The sequence below is a fragment of the Penicillium verhagenii genome, assembly GCF_028828195.1.
Source record: "Penicillium verhagenii strain IBT 33310 chromosome Unknown utg000011l_segment0_segment0, whole genome shotgun sequence".
NCBI classification, from domain to species: Eukaryota; Fungi; Ascomycota; class Eurotiomycetes; order Eurotiales; family Aspergillaceae; genus Penicillium; species Penicillium verhagenii.
In genome coordinates, this window is record NW_026643175.1 from 423,424 (window position 1) to 446,236 (window position 22,813).

At 47.9% G+C, this 22,813-nt stretch overlaps 11 protein-coding genes across 11 annotated transcripts; 6 read left to right on the top strand and 5 right to left on the bottom strand.

Moving 5' to 3' along the window:
- Positions 1–14: 14 nt before the first annotated feature.
- N7466_010549 (uncharacterized protein) lies at positions 15–2,553 on the top strand (the record flags this gene model as incomplete). Its single annotated transcript, XM_057169938.1, has 2 exons — positions 15–43; positions 96–2,553. The coding sequence occupies 2 exons, from the start codon at positions 15–17 to the stop codon at positions 2,551–2,553; spliced, it is 2,487 nt and encodes an 828-aa protein (XP_057016547.1).
- Positions 2,554–3,563: 1,010 nt separating this feature from the next.
- Positions 3,564–5,516, top strand: N7466_010550 (uncharacterized protein; the record flags this gene model as incomplete). Its single annotated transcript, XM_057169939.1, has 1 exon — positions 3,564–5,516. One exon carries the CDS (start codon positions 3,564–3,566, stop codon positions 5,514–5,516), a length of 1,953 nt encoding a protein of 650 aa, XP_057016548.1.
- Positions 5,517–5,712: 196 nt separating this feature from the next.
- Positions 5,713–6,835, bottom strand: N7466_010551 (uncharacterized protein; the record flags this gene model as incomplete). Its single annotated transcript, XM_057169940.1, has 2 exons — positions 5,713–6,177; positions 6,239–6,835. 2 exons carry the CDS (start codon positions 6,833–6,835, stop codon positions 5,713–5,715), a joined length of 1,062 nt encoding a protein of 353 aa, XP_057016549.1.
- A 634-nt stretch (positions 6,836–7,469) lies between these two features.
- Positions 7,470–8,892, bottom strand: N7466_010552 (phosphotransferase family protein; the record flags this gene model as incomplete). The annotated part of the gene is made up of 2 exons (XM_057169941.1): positions 7,470–8,756; positions 8,812–8,892. The coding sequence occupies 2 exons, from the start codon at positions 8,890–8,892 to the stop codon at positions 7,470–7,472; spliced, it is 1,368 nt and encodes a 455-aa protein (XP_057016550.1).
- Positions 8,893–9,939: 1,047 nt separating this feature from the next.
- N7466_010553 (F-box protein) lies at positions 9,940–10,912 on the top strand (the record flags this gene model as incomplete). The annotated part of the gene is made up of 2 exons (XM_057169942.1): positions 9,940–10,404; positions 10,454–10,912. The coding sequence occupies 2 exons, from the start codon at positions 9,940–9,942 to the stop codon at positions 10,910–10,912; spliced, it is 924 nt and encodes a 307-aa protein (XP_057016551.1).
- A 1,176-nt stretch (positions 10,913–12,088) lies between these two features.
- On the bottom strand, positions 12,089–13,450 carry N7466_010554 (uncharacterized protein; the record flags this gene model as incomplete). Its single annotated transcript, XM_057169943.1, has 1 exon — positions 12,089–13,450. One exon carries the CDS (start codon positions 13,448–13,450, stop codon positions 12,089–12,091), a length of 1,362 nt encoding a protein of 453 aa, XP_057016552.1.
- A 334-nt stretch (positions 13,451–13,784) lies between these two features.
- On the bottom strand, positions 13,785–14,605 carry N7466_010555 (uncharacterized protein; the record flags this gene model as incomplete). The annotated part of the gene is made up of 2 exons (XM_057169944.1): positions 13,785–14,121; positions 14,178–14,605. 2 exons carry the CDS (start codon positions 14,603–14,605, stop codon positions 13,785–13,787), a joined length of 765 nt encoding a protein of 254 aa, XP_057016553.1.
- A 2,226-nt stretch (positions 14,606–16,831) lies between these two features.
- N7466_010556 (uncharacterized protein) lies at positions 16,832–17,389 on the top strand (the record flags this gene model as incomplete). The annotated part of the gene is made up of 2 exons (XM_057169945.1): positions 16,832–16,854; positions 16,930–17,389. The coding sequence occupies 2 exons, from the start codon at positions 16,832–16,834 to the stop codon at positions 17,387–17,389; spliced, it is 483 nt and encodes a 160-aa protein (XP_057016554.1).
- A 1,069-nt stretch (positions 17,390–18,458) lies between these two features.
- On the top strand, positions 18,459–19,266 carry N7466_010557 (uncharacterized protein; the record flags this gene model as incomplete). Its single annotated transcript, XM_057169946.1, has 2 exons — positions 18,459–19,139; positions 19,216–19,266. 2 exons carry the CDS (start codon positions 18,459–18,461, stop codon positions 19,264–19,266), a joined length of 732 nt encoding a protein of 243 aa, XP_057016555.1.
- A 1,678-nt stretch (positions 19,267–20,944) lies between these two features.
- On the top strand, positions 20,945–21,449 carry N7466_010558 (uncharacterized protein; the record flags this gene model as incomplete). Its single annotated transcript, XM_057169947.1, has 2 exons — positions 20,945–21,319; positions 21,366–21,449. The coding sequence occupies 2 exons, from the start codon at positions 20,945–20,947 to the stop codon at positions 21,447–21,449; spliced, it is 459 nt and encodes a 152-aa protein (XP_057016556.1).
- A 252-nt stretch (positions 21,450–21,701) lies between these two features.
- N7466_010559 (SDR family NAD(P)-dependent oxidoreductase) lies at positions 21,702–22,620 on the bottom strand (the record flags this gene model as incomplete). The annotated part of the gene is made up of 2 exons (XM_057169948.1): positions 21,702–21,941; positions 22,000–22,620. 2 exons carry the CDS (start codon positions 22,618–22,620, stop codon positions 21,702–21,704), a joined length of 861 nt encoding a protein of 286 aa, XP_057016557.1.
- Between the last annotated feature and the right edge of the window lie 193 nt (positions 22,621–22,813).

The following is a 22,813-nucleotide window of genomic DNA, read 5'->3' on the forward strand; positions in this document are numbered from 1 at the left end:
CTTTTAACAAGCGCATGTTTCGCTCTGGCCAGAGAAAGGTTGAGTCGCTATCTTCATTCCAATTGACATGTTTGAGCCACTGACATTTCGGCTAGTGCCTACTTCCGAGCCCAGAAAATCAGCGTGGGAAAAGCTCCCAGCATCCACAGTACTCAGTTTCGCGAATTCACTTTGACGCCGGATTCCCCGTATGCCACGCTAGACTATGGCGCGGATGTGGCCGGATTTCCCACATTCGAAGTCGATCGCCTTTCTAAACCTGCACAAATTGAAGTGAAGTACAGCGAGCAGTTCACGGGACTCCTCCAGCCACTCAGCGATGGGCCTAGTCTCTTTGTGTCGAGTCTCTCAAATTCATTTCGAGTCGAAACCTTTAACGTCACTCAATCTGGAGAATTTGATTCTGGGTTGATTCAAGGGGGCCAGCGCTGGCAAAGCATTCGGTTGCTCACAAACAGCTCAGTCACCTTCCGGGCAGTCTCCTTCAAATCCACCGTTGGTACGGTGGACACTGAAAGCCTTCCCGGATCGTTTCATTCGTCGAGCCCCTTCTACAACGAGATATGGGGATTGGGTGCACGTGCCGTCTCGCTGGCTTGTTTTGACGCAGGCTCACAGAAGTCCATCTGGTCGGTCTCCGGCGAAGGGGTCTTGGTGTCAAGCAGCGTCCCCAGTTACTCGTTGAAAAGTTACGATTTTGAAGAATATGACTTGCATTTTGACGCAAAGATTGCTCGAGGGGGAGTGCTCTGGTCTACTGGTTACAATTTCGGCATTCGGTCCAAGGGAGGTGTTCTCATCAACCTGGCCAGTAATTACCCAGCAGATTCTACTTTCGTCAACGTCAATAAAACCCTCTTCCCACCGTCGACTATCACGCTGGCCTATGGTGTGAATTTCGTTAACCAAACTACCTTGACTTCCTACCCACTGGACTCCTTCTCTGTACCCTTTGATGTCCTGGAAGATACCTGGTACCATATCACGACCACTGTCCGCTCAGGATATCTGGCTGTCAGCCTGAACCGGACTCAAGTTTTCAATATTTCTCTGGATAGCTACTATTTTGGTGGTGGCTCCATCGATAGTGCTGGTGCGTTTGGCTTTGGGGCATGGCAAGACCAATCTGCCCATATTCGCAACGTCACGGCACTGGATACAAATCGTCAGCTCATCTATCAGAATTCGATGACGAATGCCACAGCGGTCTTACCGGAGTACGGTGTCCATAGCAATTATTTTTCGGAATGTGTGGATGGTGCCAAAAGAGATCGCTTGGTGTGGCAAGGAGACTTCTTGCACACCAGTCGCATCATCGGTGTTACTACCTACCGGGGTGACCATGTCACTGGTACCTTATCACAGCTTCTGGCCTACCAGCTTTCCACCGGCCAGCTACCTACGGCCCCCTCTCTTGGATATTCACCAACAACAAATGGCTCGATCTTTGCCGTGGCAAACGCCGCGTACCTTCTTCCGGACTATCACATTCTTGCTCTTATGTCGTTCGTTTCCTACATGGAGTATTCTGATGATGTTCAGTATGCACAGAAACACTGGGAGGCTTGGAAGCTCGCGGTCAATTGGCTTGTATCATATCGCAGCAACTCAACTGGATTAATCGACTTCAGCCTTTTTGGAACCGCCTTTCTCGGTCCCACCAGTGGTTCTGCCATCAACACCGCTGCTGTTGGGGCTATTGAAGGTATGGCTTTAGTAGCCGAAGCTGTTGGAGATGTTTCCTCATACAATAAATGGAAAGCAGTCGCCATCTCGCTCAAGAAGGTCGTGAATACTGCATTCTGGAGCGACGAGTATGGCATTTACTCCATTGCTACTTCGGATCCGGGCAACTACTCCGTTGCTGGCCTCGGATTTGCTATTACCTCTGGCTCGGCAAATCACACGCAAGCTCAGCTCGCTTTGTCGCATGTACCATCCCTCAAGCTGGGTCCAGGATATCGGGATTCAAGTAAAATTCTTTCATCCGACTCCTCTGCCAATCTGTCGCCGAATACGAACGGCTTTCTTCTCCAGGCTATCTTGGAGCAGAAGAAGGCGGACCTTGCAACCTTTTTGTTTCAAAATCTGTGGGGTGCAATGATTGCCAACACATCAAGCCATTCGGGAGCTAGCTGGGAGTATGTGAATCAGCAGTTGAAGCCTGGCCTTGGGCAATTTACTTCACTCAGCCATCCTTGGGGTGGTGCAGCTACTTACACCCTTACCAACTATGTGGCTGGTATTCGGCCCGCGAGCTTCGGATATAAAACGTGGGTGGTCGAGCCGGCCTATGTAGGCTTTGGATTGGACGAGGTCAACGCGACGGTGCCCACCCCGCATGGTCCTTTGCGCGTAGCTTGGAGCGTGAAAGACTATTTGGTCAGTGTGACGATTGATTCCCCAGCGGGCACAATTGGAAAACTGGTCTTGAGCAAGGACTGGGCGTGCGGGCAGGAGATTATGCCCGAAAATTGTGAGAAAGCCACGGACTTCATTCGCGAGATCCAGGGAGGGAAAACTGAAACTTTCGTACATCGAATGGTGATTTAATCAACTATCGATGTTGAGTGCTTCTTGCCACGTTCAAATGTTGTTGTTTCTCTTTTTCTTCATGGATTCTATGTATATATTTCCTGCATACATACTAAGTACTAGAGCTTGACCTTGCCGGTCGCCTAAATATTTAAAACCTACAGTATGATAGGGAGTTCTAATGGAACATTCAATGTCAACTGGTTATGGAGATATATTCAAAAACAACTATTCGGCATCTTTCTTCCTTAGTCTATAGTCTATAGTCTGCCGAAATATGCACTAGTACCTATTCAATGTTCAATGTTTTGAAAAGCACAATCTACTTTTTGTTACAAAAAACTTCCCGTAGCAAGATTGCTTACGTTAGTAATTCCTACGCCTGCTCGTACTTCACGTGACGCTTCTCTAACATTTGAAAGCAAGAATTTCCCGTCTTACCCGAAGCTATGAAGTGGCCTAAAAAAAGGAGTACAGAAAGATAGACAGTTGATTGGATAAAATTCATTGAGCCTATGATAGAGCCATACGCGAAGTGGGTCGATCCCGGGTGTGGACCGTGTGGGGATGTTGCAAGTATACGCGTATTCGTTTAGGTCTAAGCGGCCGGTTTCCAAGTTCAGACACGCCTGTTCCAAGATAGTTTGCGCCCAATATTTTCCCCGCTGGGCAAAGTGGTCTCCTTAATTAGTCCATAGGCAAAGTAAATAATACTTGGTCCCACTCAGCCGGTCTAAAATAGACTGGAAATCCGGGGTTGATGTCATGGCGGAAGCTAGGAATCTAAAGCAGAGTCAACCGCACGGGTGAAAAATGCCGGTAACCCATCGCGAGGGCATTGCAGATTATCTTTGAGACACAGCTGACAGAGTGGAGATGCGATCGAGCCATCAGCGATGGTTGAATCTCGCGGTTGCCTGCTACCTCTTCCCGTTCCATTATGGATAAAAGCCTGATTGACGACCGAGTCTTTTCATTCCCAATTACCCCCCAGCTGGGAGAAAAGAGAAGCGAGAATGCTAATCAACATGCGTTTCATTGTTTCAACCCAAGTTGTCATTCTGCTTTTGCTGTCGCTGGTATACGGGCACCCGAATATTTCCCAGAAACGCATCACCACCACCAATGCCGTGCCCTCTCCCCCAGAGCCCGAGACTATTGATGTGATCGAACTCCCCCTTCCGCCCGTCACTGCGAACGAGAGTACCGGGGGGTGTTCTTACGCCGTCAATCCGCATGGAACCGGGTGTATCAGCGCTTCGTGGACCACTTCCAACTTCCAGAGCGGGAACTTTCTCCCTGATGGGAAGCATGTCACAGCCTCAGTGGTTTTTACAGGGGCACCGGCTTCCCCGGATTCACGCAGTATCTATAGCGGCCTACAGTTGATTATTGTCAAAGCCGATGGGACGCTCTTCCCCAACGGCGATGCCTTCAAATGCATCACCTGCGGCATACCAGCCAAGAATCGGTTTAATTTAACTGATGCTACCGATTACCAATACCCGCAGGCCTTCACAGATGGAACTCGCATTCTGGCCGGCTCATATATTATTTCCTGTGGCACTCACCAGCTGGAAAGTCCCGCATGCACTCCCGAGCACGTGTATATATATCCACTGCGATGGACAGTCACCTCGGACGGATCCGGCGCTGGCGGAACTATGCGCGAGCTACGTAAACATCCCGACGACGTGCACATCAGCTTCAACGCAATTTCGGTATCTGGAGGCATCATAGATGAGCATGCTTACTTTGCCCGGCTGCGCTTCAACACTTCGCCCACAACCGGAACCCCAGGCACCCCTCGATACGACCTGGTCAACGTCACCCGACTTTTAGATCCAACAGGCTCCTCGATGCTCTCCGCCGATGGCAGCAACCTTACTATCAATGCACAGGCTATCGTGGTGGGGGAGGCCAGGGGCTTTAATGGACTGGGCAATCGTCTAGACTACATCGGATTGAACCGAGAGTCTTGCAATATTGATATCAACGGCGTCGACCTGGAAACTGGCGAGGTGACCCGAGTGACCAGTGACCCTGAGTACGTCGACCCCATCGATCCCTCGTCCGACGGCAAGTGGACTGTCATCATGGACACTACCACGGAGAACCGGATGATGTTTCTGGCAGGCATGCGAGGCATTCCCCCTCTAGTTGACCAGCTGATCACGGGGGCCGTCTCGTCTATCCGTAATAATGGGGTGCGCCGGTTTTTCCAGCCGTGGCTTATCGACCGCTATGGTGCGCGCTACTACGATGATAAAACTCGCTACTATCAAGGGCAGCAGCTCAATGCCGCGGGTGACGGGAGCGATGGCAGCATCAACGACCCCAATTGGAATGGAGGAGCAGATCCAAGATGGTCCTTGGACGGCACGAAAATCGCCTACTTCCAGATGTTAGTCACTGCGCCCAACTGTGGCGGTTCTAACCCACTGCCCTGTCCCAAATCGACTGCGCAAGGCGGCCGTACCTTCCGTCTCATGCTCGCCACTCTTACAAGCCGGAAACCCTTGAAGTGGATCACCCCATCTCCTGTCTCCGATACAATCCCCTGGGGTCAGCCGTATGTTCCCGGCCGCGCCCTGCCGTCCACATCGAGTCCATTGATTGGCAACTACACTCTTACTGGCCAGGTTCAAGGGCACGCCGATGTGGCTTTTATTGGAGTGAATGCTAGTAGCACCACTCTCCGAACCGTCGCAGTCACTTACCACAACTACTCCGACGACGGAAATAATTTCATTTTCGGCACTGAGCAGGTCACCGCGACCTACCCTAATCTGACTTTGATCCATGTCGACTGGTATTCTAACCTGCGTTCAACAGGCATCAATGGGAAGAGTACCAAGATGACGAGCTCGGATGGATTCCATTTTGAAATTGACGTGTATAACAATAAGTTCTATGCAAATGGCACGTTGGCGACGACTGTGAACGGGACGGTGTATCGCCAGCCTGTCAATGGAGGCTGATTCACTGTAAGTGGAAGAGGGGCCTTGTATAGATAGTAGGGTTGGAAGAACTATTACGCAGCCACAATTTGTTTATTATTTCATTGAGTCGTTATTGAAGCTAGGACAAGATTCGTGCTCTCCCACGTTTAAAGTTCTCTGTTGCCGTTGTTATGGTCTTTCAGTTCCACTGTCTGCGTATTTTAGGAAAGAGCCTTTAATGATTCGCATACTTCTCTCTGACCATTTTGCCACAGAACATATCACTTATCCTGCCTTCCATGTCCTGCCGTAAACCACTCGGCCAACTCCCTTTTGTGACCCACGGCGGGACCTCTACGACCAGATCACCCTCACGCAATAATGTTCCACTCGGTACAAATTGCCGGATTTTGCGGAAACGCATGCGCCCTGCGTAGTCTCGTTCCCCAATCACGAACGCGCCTAAAGGCCATCGGAAACTTCGATCGACTCTATAAGGGTACCAGTCGCCAATATCAATGTGTAATGAGAGGAGGCTTGTCGAGATTTCGTCAAGAGACTGAATAAGGGCCTGGCAAGTGTCTTCGTTGGCGCCTGGGTAGGGCCAAGACTTGGAACGGCTGCGACTGAGGTCTGGTAAGTTGAGTTCTAAATGGCGAATACGAGTTTGCAGGACAACGTTGGCGATTAGGTCATATGGCTATATCGATTTTAGCGATTGGGATATCATGATATGGAGAGCAATGGTCTGAATTACTTACCAGTTCTTCGTCGGTTGTCCAGTCAACTTGAAGACCGAGGGAGTCGAGACTCGGGAACTGAGTGGACAAATTTTCGAGGCTATGGATGCTGGCTCGAAAGGCAGGGTCTCCCGTAGAGTATCCTGTGCCAGTATTGAGTTGGTTTCGAAACCGAAGGTCCTTCAGATGTTGGGAGTGGTGCGCCGCCAATACCGCCAGAGTCTCTTGTGGAAAACCATACCCAATGAACGTTTTCAAAGGCGGGAGATTTTCCAGAAAGGCGTGGAACTGGCTTATGCATTTTGTATTGGTATGAAGTTTTGTGAATGAGGGTATCGGGATTGGAACACTAGCCTCCAGGGCCTCGATGGCATGGAAACAACCCTTTTCGGTCAGCTTTGGCAGCAAGCTAGTCCAATTGACTTCTAACAAAGACAAATGTTTGATGTTCCGCCATAGTAGCTGCGTGGCCCACGATTCGCTCTGCAGGGGCCCAAATCTCATACCGCGAAGGCGTAGGTTTTGGACTCGGGGAAGATCATCACCTTCTTCCAACGTAACCAGGGACGTTTTATTGATACCGGCTTCCTCTTCTTTTCGTCTGAGACCATCCCACATGTCTTGTCGACGTACTCTATAGCGCCCCTTATTAATCAGAGAAAGAGTTTCGAGGTTCTGGCAACAACGTAAAATGGTTCTCAGCTGGGCTGGATAATGTGGCGTTGCGTTAGGCTTAATCGGCTCGTCATACTCCCCGTCACACCAGAAATGGAGACGAGGACGCACGATAATAATGGTTCTCACGTGGATGCAGATATAAATGGGATGCACGCGTCCTTTTTGGCTTTCATACCATTGAGGTTCATCGGGGAATCCTTCGCATTCAAGATAAAGAGTCCTGAAGAGGATTGGGGCTGCTAGTCTGTACATATCAGAACTGCAGCGCAGGACAGACTTGAGAGAAGAGTGATCTTCATGGTCTAGGTAAAATGTAATATGAGTATAAGATGACTTGAATGGCCATGTTCTTTTTGAAGACTTACTATGCTCAAGATGCAAATCCAAATCTCTGAGGGTAAACCCCCCGGCAGTGCTTTGTGTACTTTCGTTGCAAACTGTAGATTGAGACGGGAGATTTACAAAGGAGCGTTTAGCAAATCAGGTCATCAGGTCAAAAAGGGTCTACAAACTCAATCTACTAGCCAGTAATGAGAAATCTCAGCACATTCAGCACTGCTCAAGTGCTACATCTCTAAAACCCATTGTGCTCCAAAATTTTGATCAAAACCCCTTCATTGTCATCGCGGCATTTTCGAATGACCTCATCTGATTGTCTACGCAAAATATCAGAATTGGTCACACGCCAGGGGAGAATGGAGCTAAGAAGGGCGTCGACGTCGGCCACTCTATCAATTCCCGGCATCGTGCTTGGGCGCTTGCAACCCGCCCTTTCCAACTTGTCCTCCCAGACTTTAGCAACCTTCCATTGTACCAGACTCTCTTTGTCTTTCTCATCTGGAAAAGTATCCGGGAAACAGTTGAGTTTAGCGTCTTTAAGCGCCTTTTGTTCATGACCCTCAACACCAGACCAGCCACGAAACTGGCCACCAAGGCCTGAAAAGGATCGTAGAAACTCGTAGGATGGATGAAGAGTACAAGAAAAGTCATAGTCGATTATTCCGGTTATATGCCCCGAGGAGGCATCGAACAAGATATTACTTGGCGCTGTGAGGGGATATGTATGAGGACCAGTGACAAACAAGATATTAAGGGAGAGATACTCACTGAAGTCTGCGTGAATGATGGCCCTCTGCTCGCGTGAGTCAAGCGGCTCAAATCCCGATGGGAGTCCATGCTCCACAAATGTCTCCAGCCGAGCGCGAACTCCGTTTGCATGCCAACCCTGGATGTATTGATTCTCGTCGGCTTCCCTGAGAGCTTGCTCAAGGCGTGCTTTGAATGAAGCTTCGTAGGAAGACCAAGGTCCGATGCCAGTGCTGGTCATCGGAGCACTGATAATTTCTCCATTGGCGTCAAAGGTGAGTCCTCCAAAATGGGTGATAGAACTTGGTAGAGGAAATTCTTGAAGACATTTGAGGACCTTTGCGATCTGCGCAAATACCCTTTTCTTATCTTCAAGATCCATGCTATCTAGGCATTCATCAAGAGGGCTTCCAGAAATAAGTTCCTGGAGGATCCAACCTTGCTGATGGTCTCCCTGGGCGGACCTGCTCCCAGACCAGCCATATAGATGGGGTACAATGTGGGGCTTGAAGATTGAGCCTAGCGCAGCCGCGGCTAGAGTGATGATGGCGACTTCATTTTCAACACGATTTGCTGAACCCATGCCTTGGGCATCGGGATTTGTGAGACGAAGAATCAGCTTACTGCTACCACGGGGGATAGGAACACAGCCAGGCTGAACCTGACATGTCTCGATCTGCTTGTTGAGAGGCGCCGAAAGGGAAATTCGATAGACAAAGTTATTGTATTTGAATGGACACTCGGGGTCGTATGCGATTGGCGTAACTTCGGTATCCTCCTATGTGTCTCAAATTACCGCCTTTGGCTGTTGTTATTTTTCAATCACTCACCGGCAGACCAAAATGTTCACTCAGTAACCTATGAATGAAATCAAGACGGACTTGATAACGGGAGTGGTTGTGGTTCATCATTATTGGCTCCTATGATAAATTCGAGCTTGAATGATTCCTTCTGAGTTGTTCTTGGGGATGTTGTGTGATTGATAGCTGTGTTTACATGCTTGATTGAGCACTTTGTCGGTGTTTCAAGATAGGAGATAGACTTGTCACATGATGAATGATACCCCCGCACGAGCAACATACCTATTTTGATTGGCTAATGCTTCTCTCTTGTTTACAATGAGGTCGGACTAGAAATAGTAGTTGACTGTTATCGAAGAGGTCGCTCTCCACAATCTTGTGAAACCACCGGCGACGGCTTGATTTCACGTACCAGGGTAATAACTGACTTTAGTGCGACGGTTCTCATTCCACCGGGCACCGGCTACAAAGGGGCCGATCCATCATCCAACACTCATGAAAATGTATGAGCTCCCTGGACCCTGGGTTCTGACTGGAAGCAACGAACCCTAAACATCACGAATGGTACGATAACTGTGGTCTTTCCATCATTTCACGCGATTGTTTCATCGTTGGGGGTTAGCGTCAACTCAATTCTCAGCCTCGCTGCCGATCGGTTGTCAGCGCCCATGTCGGGGATTTCTCCATATTGGGAACACCTTGTGGCCCTTGTACCGATTCGATTCGATCCTAATTTTTTCACGACTCGAGATGCAAAAGCGGTGTCTTCTTACCTACCGTAATGAGGAGACTGATATTGCAGGGGCAGTAGGGGAAAGGGAAATCATGTGAAACACCGAAACTCGACACTGAACAGTTTTCACGATTCGCCATTTAAACAGTACTAATCAGGCTCCAGAATTACTAATGTGCTTCAAGTTTATCTTTCCCTGATTCCGACCTGACGCAATGCAACCCACCCGTAATTCGGCAAGTGCCTTTTAATCAAGCTGCCTACAGTTAGTACCCCTGGGGCTGAAGTCTATATAAGCCAAAACCGCACAGGGTGTACAAGCCAGTCATTTTGTGTTACCACCTCTATTTCTCACACACCGTCACCTGAAAACTCATTAAATTCACTCTCTTCGCCTTCCTTCAAATACTTCCTCCATCATAGCAATGGAGCAGAAGCACTTTCACGAAAAGCGGTCCTCGACAGAAAGAGCCCTTTCTATTACGGAGATCCTCGAAGCGATTCTTCTTCATCTGGATCTGTGCACAATTCTCACTACAGCACAATTAGTAAATCGAGGCTGGAGGCAATTGATCCGAGAATCCACCCAGATCCAGGAAGCTCTGTTTTTCAAACCCGAAAAACCGCGACGCAGGCGCAGTGAACCTATTTTTAATCCATTGTTACTCAATGCCTTTCCTTCACTCTTCCCAAAGCCCGGGGGCACAAGTTCCATAATCAGCTTCAAATCACTTGATATGGTTCAAACCCCCGAGAAACTCGCAGCATACGCACGGAAAGACGCAAGCTGGCGCAACATGCTGGTCCAACAGCCTCCGATCACAGAGTTTGCCTTTGTCGACGTGACACACGCCATGGCGGGGGATTTCTTTGAGCAATTCAGACTTAATGTGAGTACTGTCTGCTTTGTTCAGGGACTAAGACAAAATCTAATAAAAGAATCTGAAGGGCAACATTGATCTCCATGGTCGGAAGCACAGAGGTCTCCGAATGGATACACTCTTCGGATACATACTCTTTAGTCCCCGATTTTACTTCAGTGACTTCTCGACAGCTAAAGTCGGCTGGTCAACAGAGGAATTTTCTGCTCCCAGTCTGCGTGGTCACAATGCTCTGAAAAGGAAACAAGAGTTCGAAGCGATGATGAAGCGATTTCGATTGTTTATCCATAACCGTCGAGTCATTCAATGCGTTGTCGGGCGGGATTCCCAAGAAAATGAGGAACAAGTGCTCAGGCACCAGATACAAGATGCATATGTGGAAGCTTCCCTCGATTTGAACTGGGATTCTGCGGAAACTATTGAAGTCAAGTACAATCTGTTAAAAGACATTATTGATGGCATCAAGTCTCATGTGGAGTCGATTACAGGTTTCGTGACTGGTGAAAGGGGTGATTAAGGATAGAGATGTAATCCTTTTTAATTCCAAGTTTTCTTGCAATGTTTGATATTCAATCAAGTTTCTTTCCCATTATGTTATCTGGCTATGTACTTGGGTATTCTTATGCAATTCGAAATCCCGTACATTAAATGCTACCGCGCTTTGAAAGGTTAAACTTCACACACTGCTGCCACTGTAGATACATTCCTCGGACTACCGAGGTTCCTTTCTATTTCCCAATATCAACAGTGAAATGTTATCGGGGGTTTCCGTTGCAGCTTGATTGACCAAAATCGCACGTTAGTATCCTTAGTCCGGGAAAGTGGTGCAGTCTGGTGAAACACTTACTTGGCCACCCGGAATCAGCAATGCGGACACTTCTGGTCCACCTGCGGCGTTGAAACGATGGCTCTAGGAGCAGGGGACTTGCAGAAGCCGGCTTTTCCCGACTTTGTGTTCCTTTCGCCGCAATGGAATGTCACCTGTTGAAATTCATGGCCACAGACACTGGAGTAGTATATATACCAGCCGCAGGAGCAATTGCTTGGGTTCTCGGTGTGGTTGATTAGCCGGAGCGTTAGATCCTTTTCTATTTGAGCTTGTGTTATCGTTTCCTCGGCCATGTTGGCTCGGGAGCTTGAGAGCACTTGAGAAAGATCTCTGTCGAGGGAAGCTGGAAGTCCGTGGTAGAGATATAGAGGTGTTTGACTGAAGAGAGCTAACAAGAACGAATGTTGACGAGGGCACGGGATGCATAGGATTTCACTACTACATGTGTTAACGTTAGGCAACCATCCCTTAGTAATCACACAGGCACCCCTGTCCACCACTCATTACGCGCTTACTGTAGAGATTCTTTACGCCACTGGGCCCCACCCCGGTGCGGCCCGTGCTGGACCCACCCATCGCGATAGAACTACATATAAAGGGTCTTAATAAAATATCTTGACAAAAAGAAATAGTTTAAAAGCACTTGAGATAAAAGTAAAATCAAATGTACTGAGTTAGGCTGGGGATTTAGCAGCCGAAGTTGCGAAGATGGGTGAAATATGATAGCAGAGTTATTGATGTGGAGGCTGAAAAGCCGTGGCTGGAAGATAATTCCTGAAGTCTTGAAATGAAAATGATCGATGTAATTAACTAACCATCGGTATCTATTATTAACATGATATGTAAGTGAGTTTGTACAATATATTACATCACAACCAAAACAGCAAGAAGAGACGCGACACCATGAGTCAGCGTCCATCGCGAAGTGGATGCTGCGCCGGTATAGACCGCCTCAGCTGCACTGCTGCTTGTGCTGGGAGTGTTGGAGCCGGTAGAAATGGCAGGGACACCTGTAGACGCGCCCTGGAGAGAAGTAGAATGTCCAACGGGGCTGGAAGCGCTCTTGCTGCCAGAAGGAGTAGAAGCACTTCTAAGTGAAGAGAAGGTCACAGTAGGGATCGTCCCCACGGCACCCACACCAATTGTTTCCGAGGTAAGGGCCCCGGATTGTCCAGAAGCGCTCACACTAATCGCTGATCCAGACTCTCCGGTAGACTGGGCTGATGAACCAACACTAGATCCTGATTCCACGTTTCCTGGTTGTTCCGATGCAGTCTCTGATGCCCCCGCAATAGAGGTCTGTGTGGCCTCGGCGGTCACAGGGCAGACGGTAGTGTAATCCACTACAGTCTCGGTGGTGACGAAAGTGCTCTTTGCAGAAGCAGGGCAGTCCACGACCCCGGACGGACAGGAAGTAACAGTAGCGACGCGAGTAGTCAACACAGTGGACGTGGTAAGCTCAACGGAAGAACCGGCCGGCACTGGTTGCACAGTGGTCGACTGCTCAGCGGCGCTAGACGGGCTCTCTGTGCGGGTAGCCTCGGCGGTGACAGGGCAAACGGTAGTGTAATCAATTATAGTCTCCGTAGTGACAAAGGTACTCTGCGCACTCTCTGGACAATCGACTACACCAGATGGACAGGCAGTGACAGTTGAGATGCGGGTGGTCAACACAGTGGATGTGGTTAGTTCAGCAGATGTCTCTTTAGGGGCCGTTTGCAGAGCGGTCGACTGTTCATCAGTGCTAGAAGCACTCGCTGTCTGTGTGGCCTCGGCGGTGACAGGGCAGACGGTCGTGTAATCGATTATGGTCTCAGTAGTGACAAAAGTGCTCTGCGCACTGGCGGGACAGTCGACGATACCGGATGCACAAGCAGTGACGGTAGAGACGCGTGTAGTCAGCACAGTGGATGTGGTGAATTCAGCAGAGGTTCCAGCAGGAGCTGTTTGCAAAGTGATTGACTGTTCAGCCGTACTAGTGGGGGTCTCTGTGTGCGTGGCCTCGGCGGTTACAGGGCAGACGGTAGTATAATCGATTATGGTCTCAGTCGTAACGAAGGTGGATTTCGCAGAAGCAGGGCAGTCGGGAACGGTGGAAGGGCATGCTGTGATGGTCGCAGTACGTGTGCTGAAGACGGTGGAAGTGGTGAATTGATCTGCGCTGGAGGTGGAGGTGGTAGATGTGGTGGATCCGCCTTCGCTGGGGCTGGATGTTGTTCCTTTCATTGGAGAAGAAAACGCAGAGCTTGATGGAAGTGGCGTAGTCACAGATACGAGGCTCGTGGGGTGGCCACCCTCTGCACCGCTGCTGGATGCTTTGCTTGCAGACGGGCTGCTAGAGATGGAGGGTTGCGCTGGGAGGCTGGGGGAGACAACCCCAACGGAAGATGACCGAACAAGTGGTGTCGAAGAAGTAGAGAGGGTTTTAGACAGAGACACTCGCACCGAGGACTGAGACTGAGCCGGAGTTGAGGGTAGAGGAGAGGAAGAAGAGTGTACATAGGCCGGAGTGGATGATGAGCGCGTTGGGGGAGTGCTCTGGTTGGCAGTTGAGCTAGGGCTAGAAGGCGAAACATTTGGCGAAGAAGAAGATACGGGGCTCGAGGCCCGCGATGATGAAGCTGAAGACTTCGGCGACGACAGCGGTGAAGAAACCGGCGAAGAAGAAACCGGCGAAGAAGAAACCGGCGAAGAAGAAACTGGCGAAGAAGAAACTGGCGAAGAAGAAACTGGCGAAGAAGAAACTGTAGCGACTGATGTAGGGGTCGATGAAGGAGTCGACGATGCCAGTGACGAAGTGGTAGAGATTGTAATAGTGTAGGTAGTGGTATAATCTACAGTCGTAGTCCCCACAATATCCGATGTAGAATCCGAAGTAATAGTGGTGGAGCAGGGATCTGTTGTGTAGCGCACCAGAGCTTGCACCGTGGTCAATGCCGAGGCAATTGAGTACCCGCCCGTGCCGGTGAGGTACTGACAGGAACTCTGCGAAGGGAAATAGTTGACGCCGTTGCACAAGGCATTGAAGATGGAGCAGTAGACATAGCAGTCCCAGATATTGGCCATGCGAGTATATGGGTTCAACGCAGCGTTAACGTTGCCACCTACGGCCGAGGCGCTGCTGCAGGATTCCTGCCAGTAGTAGGAACCCACGGTCCACGCTGAATTAGCGCATGAGGATGTAGGCGGCTTGCTGCCGCTTACAGTACAGGTCGTGGCAACGGTGGTGACGGGGAATGTTGTGACGCTGGTAGTGGTGATGGTGCTCGCATAGGTCGAGGTGATGGTAGCGATCGAGGTGTCGATGGCAGCGGCAGGGCGCACGGCGACCAGAGCCTGAGACCCCAATGGCAACAAGGCCGCCAGCAAGAGGTTAGTCATGCAATGCAGCATAGTGAGAAAAAAGCGTATAAATGATGGAATGGCAAGAGAGAAGAGAAGGAAAGGGGGGCAACGAGATATAAGTGCTACAGAACATGTACTAAGGTTTAGTCGGTTATTTTCTAGTGTCCAAGTGCGCTAAAAAGCTCATCGCGAACTGTCCATGAGCTATCAATAGATGGGCATGCCGCATGATTATGAATAGCCGAGGGACTAGATCCAGTTAGTGCGACGGAGTTCCCGAAGAATTCAAATCAAGGAAATCTTGAGTCTTGACGTTGAAAAACAAGGAATACATAGTCTACCAGTTTCTAGACACCTGCTCAGAAGGTCTGTATAAGCCATTGGAGGTTTGGAGAAATAAAAATTCAAATGTTATATGCTCTACTCCACAGTTCCATGTGTAGTTGGGATTTTGGGATTTTGGCCCACTCCAATAGCCACATGGGGTTTTTGGGTTTTTTGGGTTTTTGCCCCTGGGCCGCAGTCACGTGTTGCACGCCACCACCTTTGATTATCGGACGATTGTATTTCCGGCTTGAAGTCGAGGTGCCCAAATGTAATATGTTTTCTCAATATTTGGGAAAATTGTTCATCTTGGGATTTTTGTTGATTGGTTGACTAGTAGGTAGAACCAGCGTCAAGCCAGAAACATGTGCATTGCTTATACTGTCAATTTTCCGTGATGCGCGTTTCTTCTGGGTCCTCGTGAGTCCTCGACTCCTCGCCAGTCCTGACACCTGATCAAATGACTCAATTTAAAAACTTATCCTTGGGGTCTGGACCTTGATCGCCCACCTGTGCTGCCCGAAATTGGAACACTTCCTGTTGGAAGCACATGACCATGAATCACATGACCATGTTTGTCAGTGCTTCCTTCATACGTAGTTCCAGTTTGCAGGCTGCGTCTCGCTTCTTCCTTCTCTTTTCCCTCGAACGATCAATCATATCCATTCTTTCTTGTTCTTCCCTTGTAGGATTCTATGACTTCCCCATTAGCCCGGTCTCCGCAAGAGGGCTCTGCAAGATCGGCCAGGTTAGAATAACCATTCTACAGAAAAATAACTAGATCTTTCCAACTGTGTTATTGGGGAAGGGAATGAATAGGAGCCGTGGCAGTAAGGTTTAATAACTTAAAAAGTGCAGGCTCCAAAAATGCACCCATTCATTGGAAGCTCGGACATATCCAGCATAGTAGTCCACCGTAAACATAGCCAATTTATCCCTGACCTCGGGAGGCGGAACGCGCCCCACATGTGCGACATTAGTCCTGGCTCCTGGTTCCTGGAGGCAACATGGGGTTCCTCTCCAACAAACTGAGCCAATATGAGATTACACGAGGAATTTCATAGGGTCAGAAGTGCCTATATTGGTAGAAAGGATGCGTATTACTGCGCATTGCCTTCTTTTCATCACGATAAGCCTCGACAAGGCTGTTTTTGTACGTGGCAGTCTCTAGATGTCTCAGGCTGACAAGGTGTTTTTTTTCTGCTAGCTGTCAAGCCCATCAATAAACGACTTTCTTTTAGCACTTGAGTGGAATTGACTGGACATCTCTGGATCAAAGCATTCCTAGGTCAAAACCTAGGCGCTCGCCCGGGTGATCTACTGCAAGAAAAACAAAACAGTGATGCAAATAAATGGCGCCCACGGACCCCTGGGGCCCGGGCTAAAACGAGCTATGCATGCTAATTGGTCAGAAATGAGCCCCAAAATGAACATTGAATAGCACTGCAAAGGTAACCTAATGCATACTCAAATATTGCAAGCGCTAAGCTGATGCAAGCTTGCTACAAATATCAGGTATAGAGCTATATAAGTATAGATAATTTGAAATATACTCCACAAGTTCTAGTTAGCATAAATCCTCCTAGTAAAGTCACTGATGATAGTGCTTGTCACTTGAAGTACATATTGGCTATGATTTCCTCTTTGTCGCACCTCTCCTGCTTCCTTATTCTGATTTTCTACGCGAATCTCGTGGCTGGAGATAGCGGCAAAAATTCGACAAGTGACGAGAGTCTATACCAAACAAAAATAAAGTGCTATGAACTGCCATATGGCGGGTTCGGGTTTCTCTCCTATATCTTGAGTTACTATGCGATGACAATGCTGTGTTTCGGAAAGAGGCCCTTAGCCCCAGGTACTGAGCTATCATCGCCCCCATGGAACATCTTCCTTGGAATTATCAAATTCATCTTCACGACCATCCCTTGTATTTACAACATGGTAAAATGCAGCCACTCTTGGTAAGTTTGATTTTTCCTCTTCATCCCTTCACCTCTGACATGTTACATATACTTACTTTGAGGTTGCATTTCTAGGCAATTCGAGTCCATAGCAGCAATGAAGTTCGCACTTTCACTCACATCCACCCTCATCGGCTTCGTACCATCTCCGTTTTGGGCACTGGTATATCTCCCCGGTGTGATCGCTGGAACGGCTGGAAACATGTCTTTGGTCGGATCGAACTTTACCCATTCGATGGTCACAATCACTGCCGTATTCGGCTCCCTTGCCATCACTTGTGCTGTCTTGTCAGTCATCGTCGCTCTTATGCTTTGGCATGGGAAAGACCCTTGCGCATCGGGAATACTTATTGGCTTGATTGGATACCTGTCGTTTATACCATTTGTTCTGGTATTTGGGGCTTTGTACTCGGATTGGGTGTTGGCTATTGTGGGGAATAACCTTGTTGGCTACCCGTATACAGGGAGTAAGATTGCTAAAGTCTTGTGGGTGTTATATATGGTTGGAAAGAGGCTGAACTTGTTCATGGCATGAACTTCAGCTATCTGTCAGAGTTCTAGGAATGGCAAGTGTATTTCAATGTCTGCCTGCCAACACTGTCAGCTAGCTCATATAAATTTCTTAACTTTTCTGTATGCTCTCAGTACCATGATGCACCTAAAATCTTACACTTGAGAGTAAATCGGATTACGCTGCGGATTATAGCTAATTTAACGTTGCGTAGATCCGGGATTTTTCAAATCCCGGAATCGGTGTTCGAAACCTCGGCTTTTGTTATCTCGGGATCTAAAGAATCGGCATTCTAGTCCCGGAAATTATAAGTCGGGTTTTGATAGATCGGGCTTTGATAAGTCGGGTTCTGATCAATCGGGACATGGAAATACGGAATATAAGATAATTTGAAAATCTCAAGCGCCAGGCAGGTTTAAATTCATTCATGTTAAAAAAAGATTTGTGGGAAAATATGAGCTTTTGAGTTTCATTTTCAAAATAAGGTCAGAAAGACATGAAATTTGACGTAGGGCGATGGAGGAGTTACCAATACTCGGTCTACCAACAGAATTCCTGTGGAGCAATCTGTCAGGACTCAGGAGATCTAGGACATGTGACTCCTGATATGGGCTCATATTATTGCCTCCTGGACTAGCATCTGAGTACGTCGCGTGTTGTGTAGCTTAGTTTGAGGAAAGTGAGAGTTGACTACTCTCTCTTTTCCTCCTTCTTTCCTTTTCTCCCCGTCCCACTCAGTCAGTTGAGAAGAATGCAACATAGTTGATCTTTCTCCACCTCATTACCATTCGTTTTCCCCAGACCTACACTGTACTTCTACTGAGCCCCGGTTTGCTCCGAATGAGCATTCTTTCTTTTTTTCTTTTTATCCCTTCAAGTCGACAATCTCGGATTATTGGAAGACAGTCTTGACTCTTCACCAAGGAAAATCTGTGCGGCATCAAAGGCGGAAGCTGCATAACAACATCAACAACTTGATAACAACACCGGAGCCGACGTTGCAAACCAACAAGAATTCACATCTCCAGAAACCGAGAGAGAGCAACCGGATAACGTCAACAAACTGACACCAGAGCTGGTGCCAAACAACAAGATGTCCTCAATTCAACAGAAGGGTTGGGGCAAGCAGAACTGGCTAGACATTCCGGAGGATCAAGATAAAGATCAATCTGCGGGACTGCCGGACTTCAAAGACGTCACATTGCTACGATTTAAGGATGTGCTTGAATCCCCCGAGCAGTTCGAGGGATTCAAAGCTCGAGTCAAACATATTCTTTGTGGTGCAGGACTGTCGAAGCTCATTGATAAGACGACACACGAACCCAAGAAGGGCGCATCGGGTGCGCAAAACTGGTTGGCATTGTCCAAGATGGTGGCCTCGTGGATTCGTGCCAATGTGTCGCAAAAGATCCTCAAGAAGTGCAAGAAAACCGGTAAACGCATGCTCTTAGCGACAGAGATATGGGACGCTCTAGAGAGCGTCATTGGTACTGGGTCGTTCGCATTTATGAAACTTCTTAAAGAGTTCAATGGTATGGAGCCTGAGGACTTCCCCGAACCAAGCATTTATGCAATGAAGGTGCTGGCGTCATACAGCAGGCTCAGCACTATGTTCAAGAACTTCATGGCGCCATTTGCTGTCCTAATCAACATGCTAGTTCGTATTGACATCGGACACATCACAGTTTTGGTGCTTACGGGGTTGGAGTCACGGGATAAAATATATGATGACTTCACCTATGATGATCTTTTCAGAGAAGTTCATGACATCGTTGTATGTCTCCAAATCATCGAGAGAAGAATGCAACATAGTTGATCTTCTCTATCTCATTACCATTCCTTTTTCCCAGACCTACACTGCAGTTCTGCTAGAATCGCCAGTGATAGATCCACAGGACTAGCTAGACGATAGGTTTTTTATTGAACGAATCACAGATGTGAGATTCAGACCACTTACTTAAACATGCTGTTGTATGTTGTTTTTGTTCATGTTTCTCGTTTTCTTTTTCACCTTTCGATTTGTCCTTTTTTCTTTCATATTCCTGAATACGTAAGTGGAAATGACTTGAGATATTGTAAACTTCATGTGTACTTGGTTTCTTTTCCAACAGGTGAATCTCGCATGCAGAATTTCCAGAGACCTCCGCGGAGAATTGCTAAGATACCACAGCCATGTTATCACGCGAGTGGTAAAAAATGCCGACGTCGGCGTTCAATGTTCTAATTCGCCCGCCATCAGCATGCATGTCCGGTCTTCGACAGCCTTCATTGGTTAACATCGCTCGGTACATCCAGCCTATCCTTGTTTGCCAAAATACGAACAATAGCCACCAAGTCTAGGCTCAACCTCATGGGTGAAATACCATGCGCCAAGCTTCGTATTTCACCTATATCAGACCCTGTTAAGCAAGCCGCCTGCACATTTGTCTATCTAGACGAGATTTCTCACACATCGAACGAATCAATTGAAGAGCAATTACAATATCATGGCTATCTTTGGCCACCATGAACAGACAATTGTTCATCGCTTTCACACTGCCTTGCTTGTCATGTTGGTGGCTGGCTGAAATTCGACGCACCCATTTGAGGCTCTGCTGCCTTCTTCGGAGATTTCGAAGGTTGCCTTTTTTTTGAAAAAAAAAAGTGGAACAGAAATTGAAAATTCAACAAGCTGCCGGACCATTCATTGCAGGGAGTATATCTTTGATATTCTTGCTGGGGCTTGTTGAGTCCAATTCAAATTCTACCCGGATTTTAACCAGTCATCATTATGAGCTATCAACTGGTTTCCAGGTTGTTTTCTCATCATGAGTTCCCGTCCTTAACAACTGCATTCTTAAGCACCGCGCTGCTTGTGTTGTCACTGGGCATCGGTGTGGTGATTATCAACTTCCCAACATCTCCAACAACCGGTATTTTCATGGGAATACTCTTTTTCTTTGCCTTGTCTATCATTGGCTCGTTTGTTTTCGATCTCGACAGAAAGTGGAAGCTCCCTTCAGAGCACATCAGCTGGAATTCCAACTTGATGAGCACAGTAGTGACTACTCTTCTTACTCTCTGCGTCTTGCCTATACTCTATCGCACAACCTGGTACTCACAGCTGAATGAAAATACCATAATATTGGAAGAGGATGTTGTGGTAAGTCACAGGATAATTTGACCCTGTTGGCTCTTGCAGTCTCCATGTTTCACTACCTTGTAGATTGTGTTGGGATTATTGACATACTGATACCTGTTTCTATCTTAGGAAAACATTCAGTTTCCCTCGCTTGCACTCTTCCAGCGGGTAGATTGGAGTTCTCAGGCCAATCTTACGATCTCCCCCCAGCCGAAATGTTTTCTTGGATGGCAGACTGAAGACCCGCCTGTCTGCTCGTCTGTTTCCTCTGGTAGTGCATGTTCTTGCGCCACAAGTTGGAATCAATCGATCCTGGAGGGTTTCGAATGGCAGGGAGTCGGATACAATATGTTGTCATTTCAGTCATCCGAATACTTGATGAGCACAAACCCCACTTTTCTGATGATTGCACAAGCCTTCTTTTACTGCAAGCGCTTCATGTCTCATTTCGCAGCCATATGTTTACTGACTACTTTCTAGATAACAAAACCAAAGCGGTTGCTGATTCTTCTCGAGCCTCATCCCCTGGGCTCTGGCTTGCCTTCCACGATCCTGTCCTGGATATTCGTCAAGCTCTTGAGAGTGGTAATACGCAAATGCATCTCATCGCTGCCAATGGTGAGGTTGCGATTAATCTTGGTATAACAAGGAGCCAAAAGGAAGGTCAGAGTCTATTTTATGATTATGAGCTTGCTATCTCATCTGTACAGGCATCAGACTTGGTCTGTGATATTGGCACCGAAGGCTACTACGCTTGTTATGTCTCGCTTTTGATCCAATTTCCCACTTTTGCAAGGCAAACATTTAGGACCGAGCCCGTCCTAGATTGGAAAGTATGTTTATCATCTGAATTCTTGGATTTTCACTAATCGGTAATAGGATGTTGTGGCTGCAGCAGGCGCGTGGTTCTCTTTCTTCCAGATTATTGGCTGGGTTTTCTCGGGTGCGTCTATAAAAGAGTAGTTGGTATGGGCGATTTTCTATTGAACATTATTCATTCATCACACAGTCGGGCTTCGAAGTTTACACCCATGGATGGTCATTCTGAAGCTTCCAAGGTTCTATCAGTATAAATAGAAATCTGGTAAAATCCGGTTGGCAGAATCATTTTTTGCGTGAAATACCATCTTATCCCATTGTTATCTTGAAGGAAACTTGCAGTAGATGTCCAAGCATCAATTGTGATTTCATCCACTCATTTCTATCTTTGACTTCTCAAGATGATGCGTTTACACTGGCATTCTTTGGTAATTCAATTCCCACAGCGGCCGTGATTCCAGCATCAACCGGAAGAATCACTCCAGTCATCCATCGAGCATGTGGACCCGCAAGAAATACAACAGCTCCAGCACAGTCCCATCCATTTCCCTCTGTGGCCAGCAAACTACGCTTTCGTCGAGCTTCACGGACCTCGTCGCTCATCCCATTACCATACATCATGGGTGTATATAGCATCTTTTGGAAGGGAAAAAGTCAGTGAAAAGCCCCAGTATCCGAGGAAAATTCAACTTACACCCGGGCAGACACAATTAACTCTGATACCCTCTGAGGCATGATGCGCCGCCATAGCACGTGTCAAATTCACCACTGCTCCTTTCGCAGTTGGATATAGCAGATGAGGCGTGCCACCTTTTAATCCAGCAACACTACCCATATTCACAATGCTCCCTCTGATTTCTCCTCCATTCTTAATCATCTCTGGTACGGCATATTTGCTCATCTTCACCATGCTCCCGACGTTGACATCCATGCTCCTAGCCCACTCTTCCATATCAACATCAACGGCCGTGCCTGACGCTCCGCTGATCCCAACATTATTGACCAGGATATCGAGGCGACCGAATTTTTCAACAGCAAGTCGCACTGCAGACTCACAATCCTTTTCACATGTCACGTCTGCGCGGAAAGAAATTGCTCTCCCACGGCCAGGTTGCGATGTTATCATCTCGACGGTTTTGTTCGCCCACTCCACATTCAGATCAACACAGACCACATCACAGCCATCGTTGGCTAGAAGAATTGATATCGCGCGACCATTTCCAATTCCATCGCCTAGACATCCTGCGCCTGTCACGATGGCTACTTTACCTTTCAGGGAGCGGGAAGGAGGGTCGGTCGGTATGTTGGCGTCCATGGTTGATCAGAAATTTGACTCTACCAAGGCTCGAAATTCATGTAAAGTGGCTTTAATTTTATTCTAAAATAAAAATCTTCGGTCTATCCATATCATTGATTCTGACCGGGCAGAACACCGGTTACTCCAATTTGGCTGCGAATGCGGGGTTTTCCCCTCGCTACCCGAACCGAGGTCTTACGCCGTGCCTGTA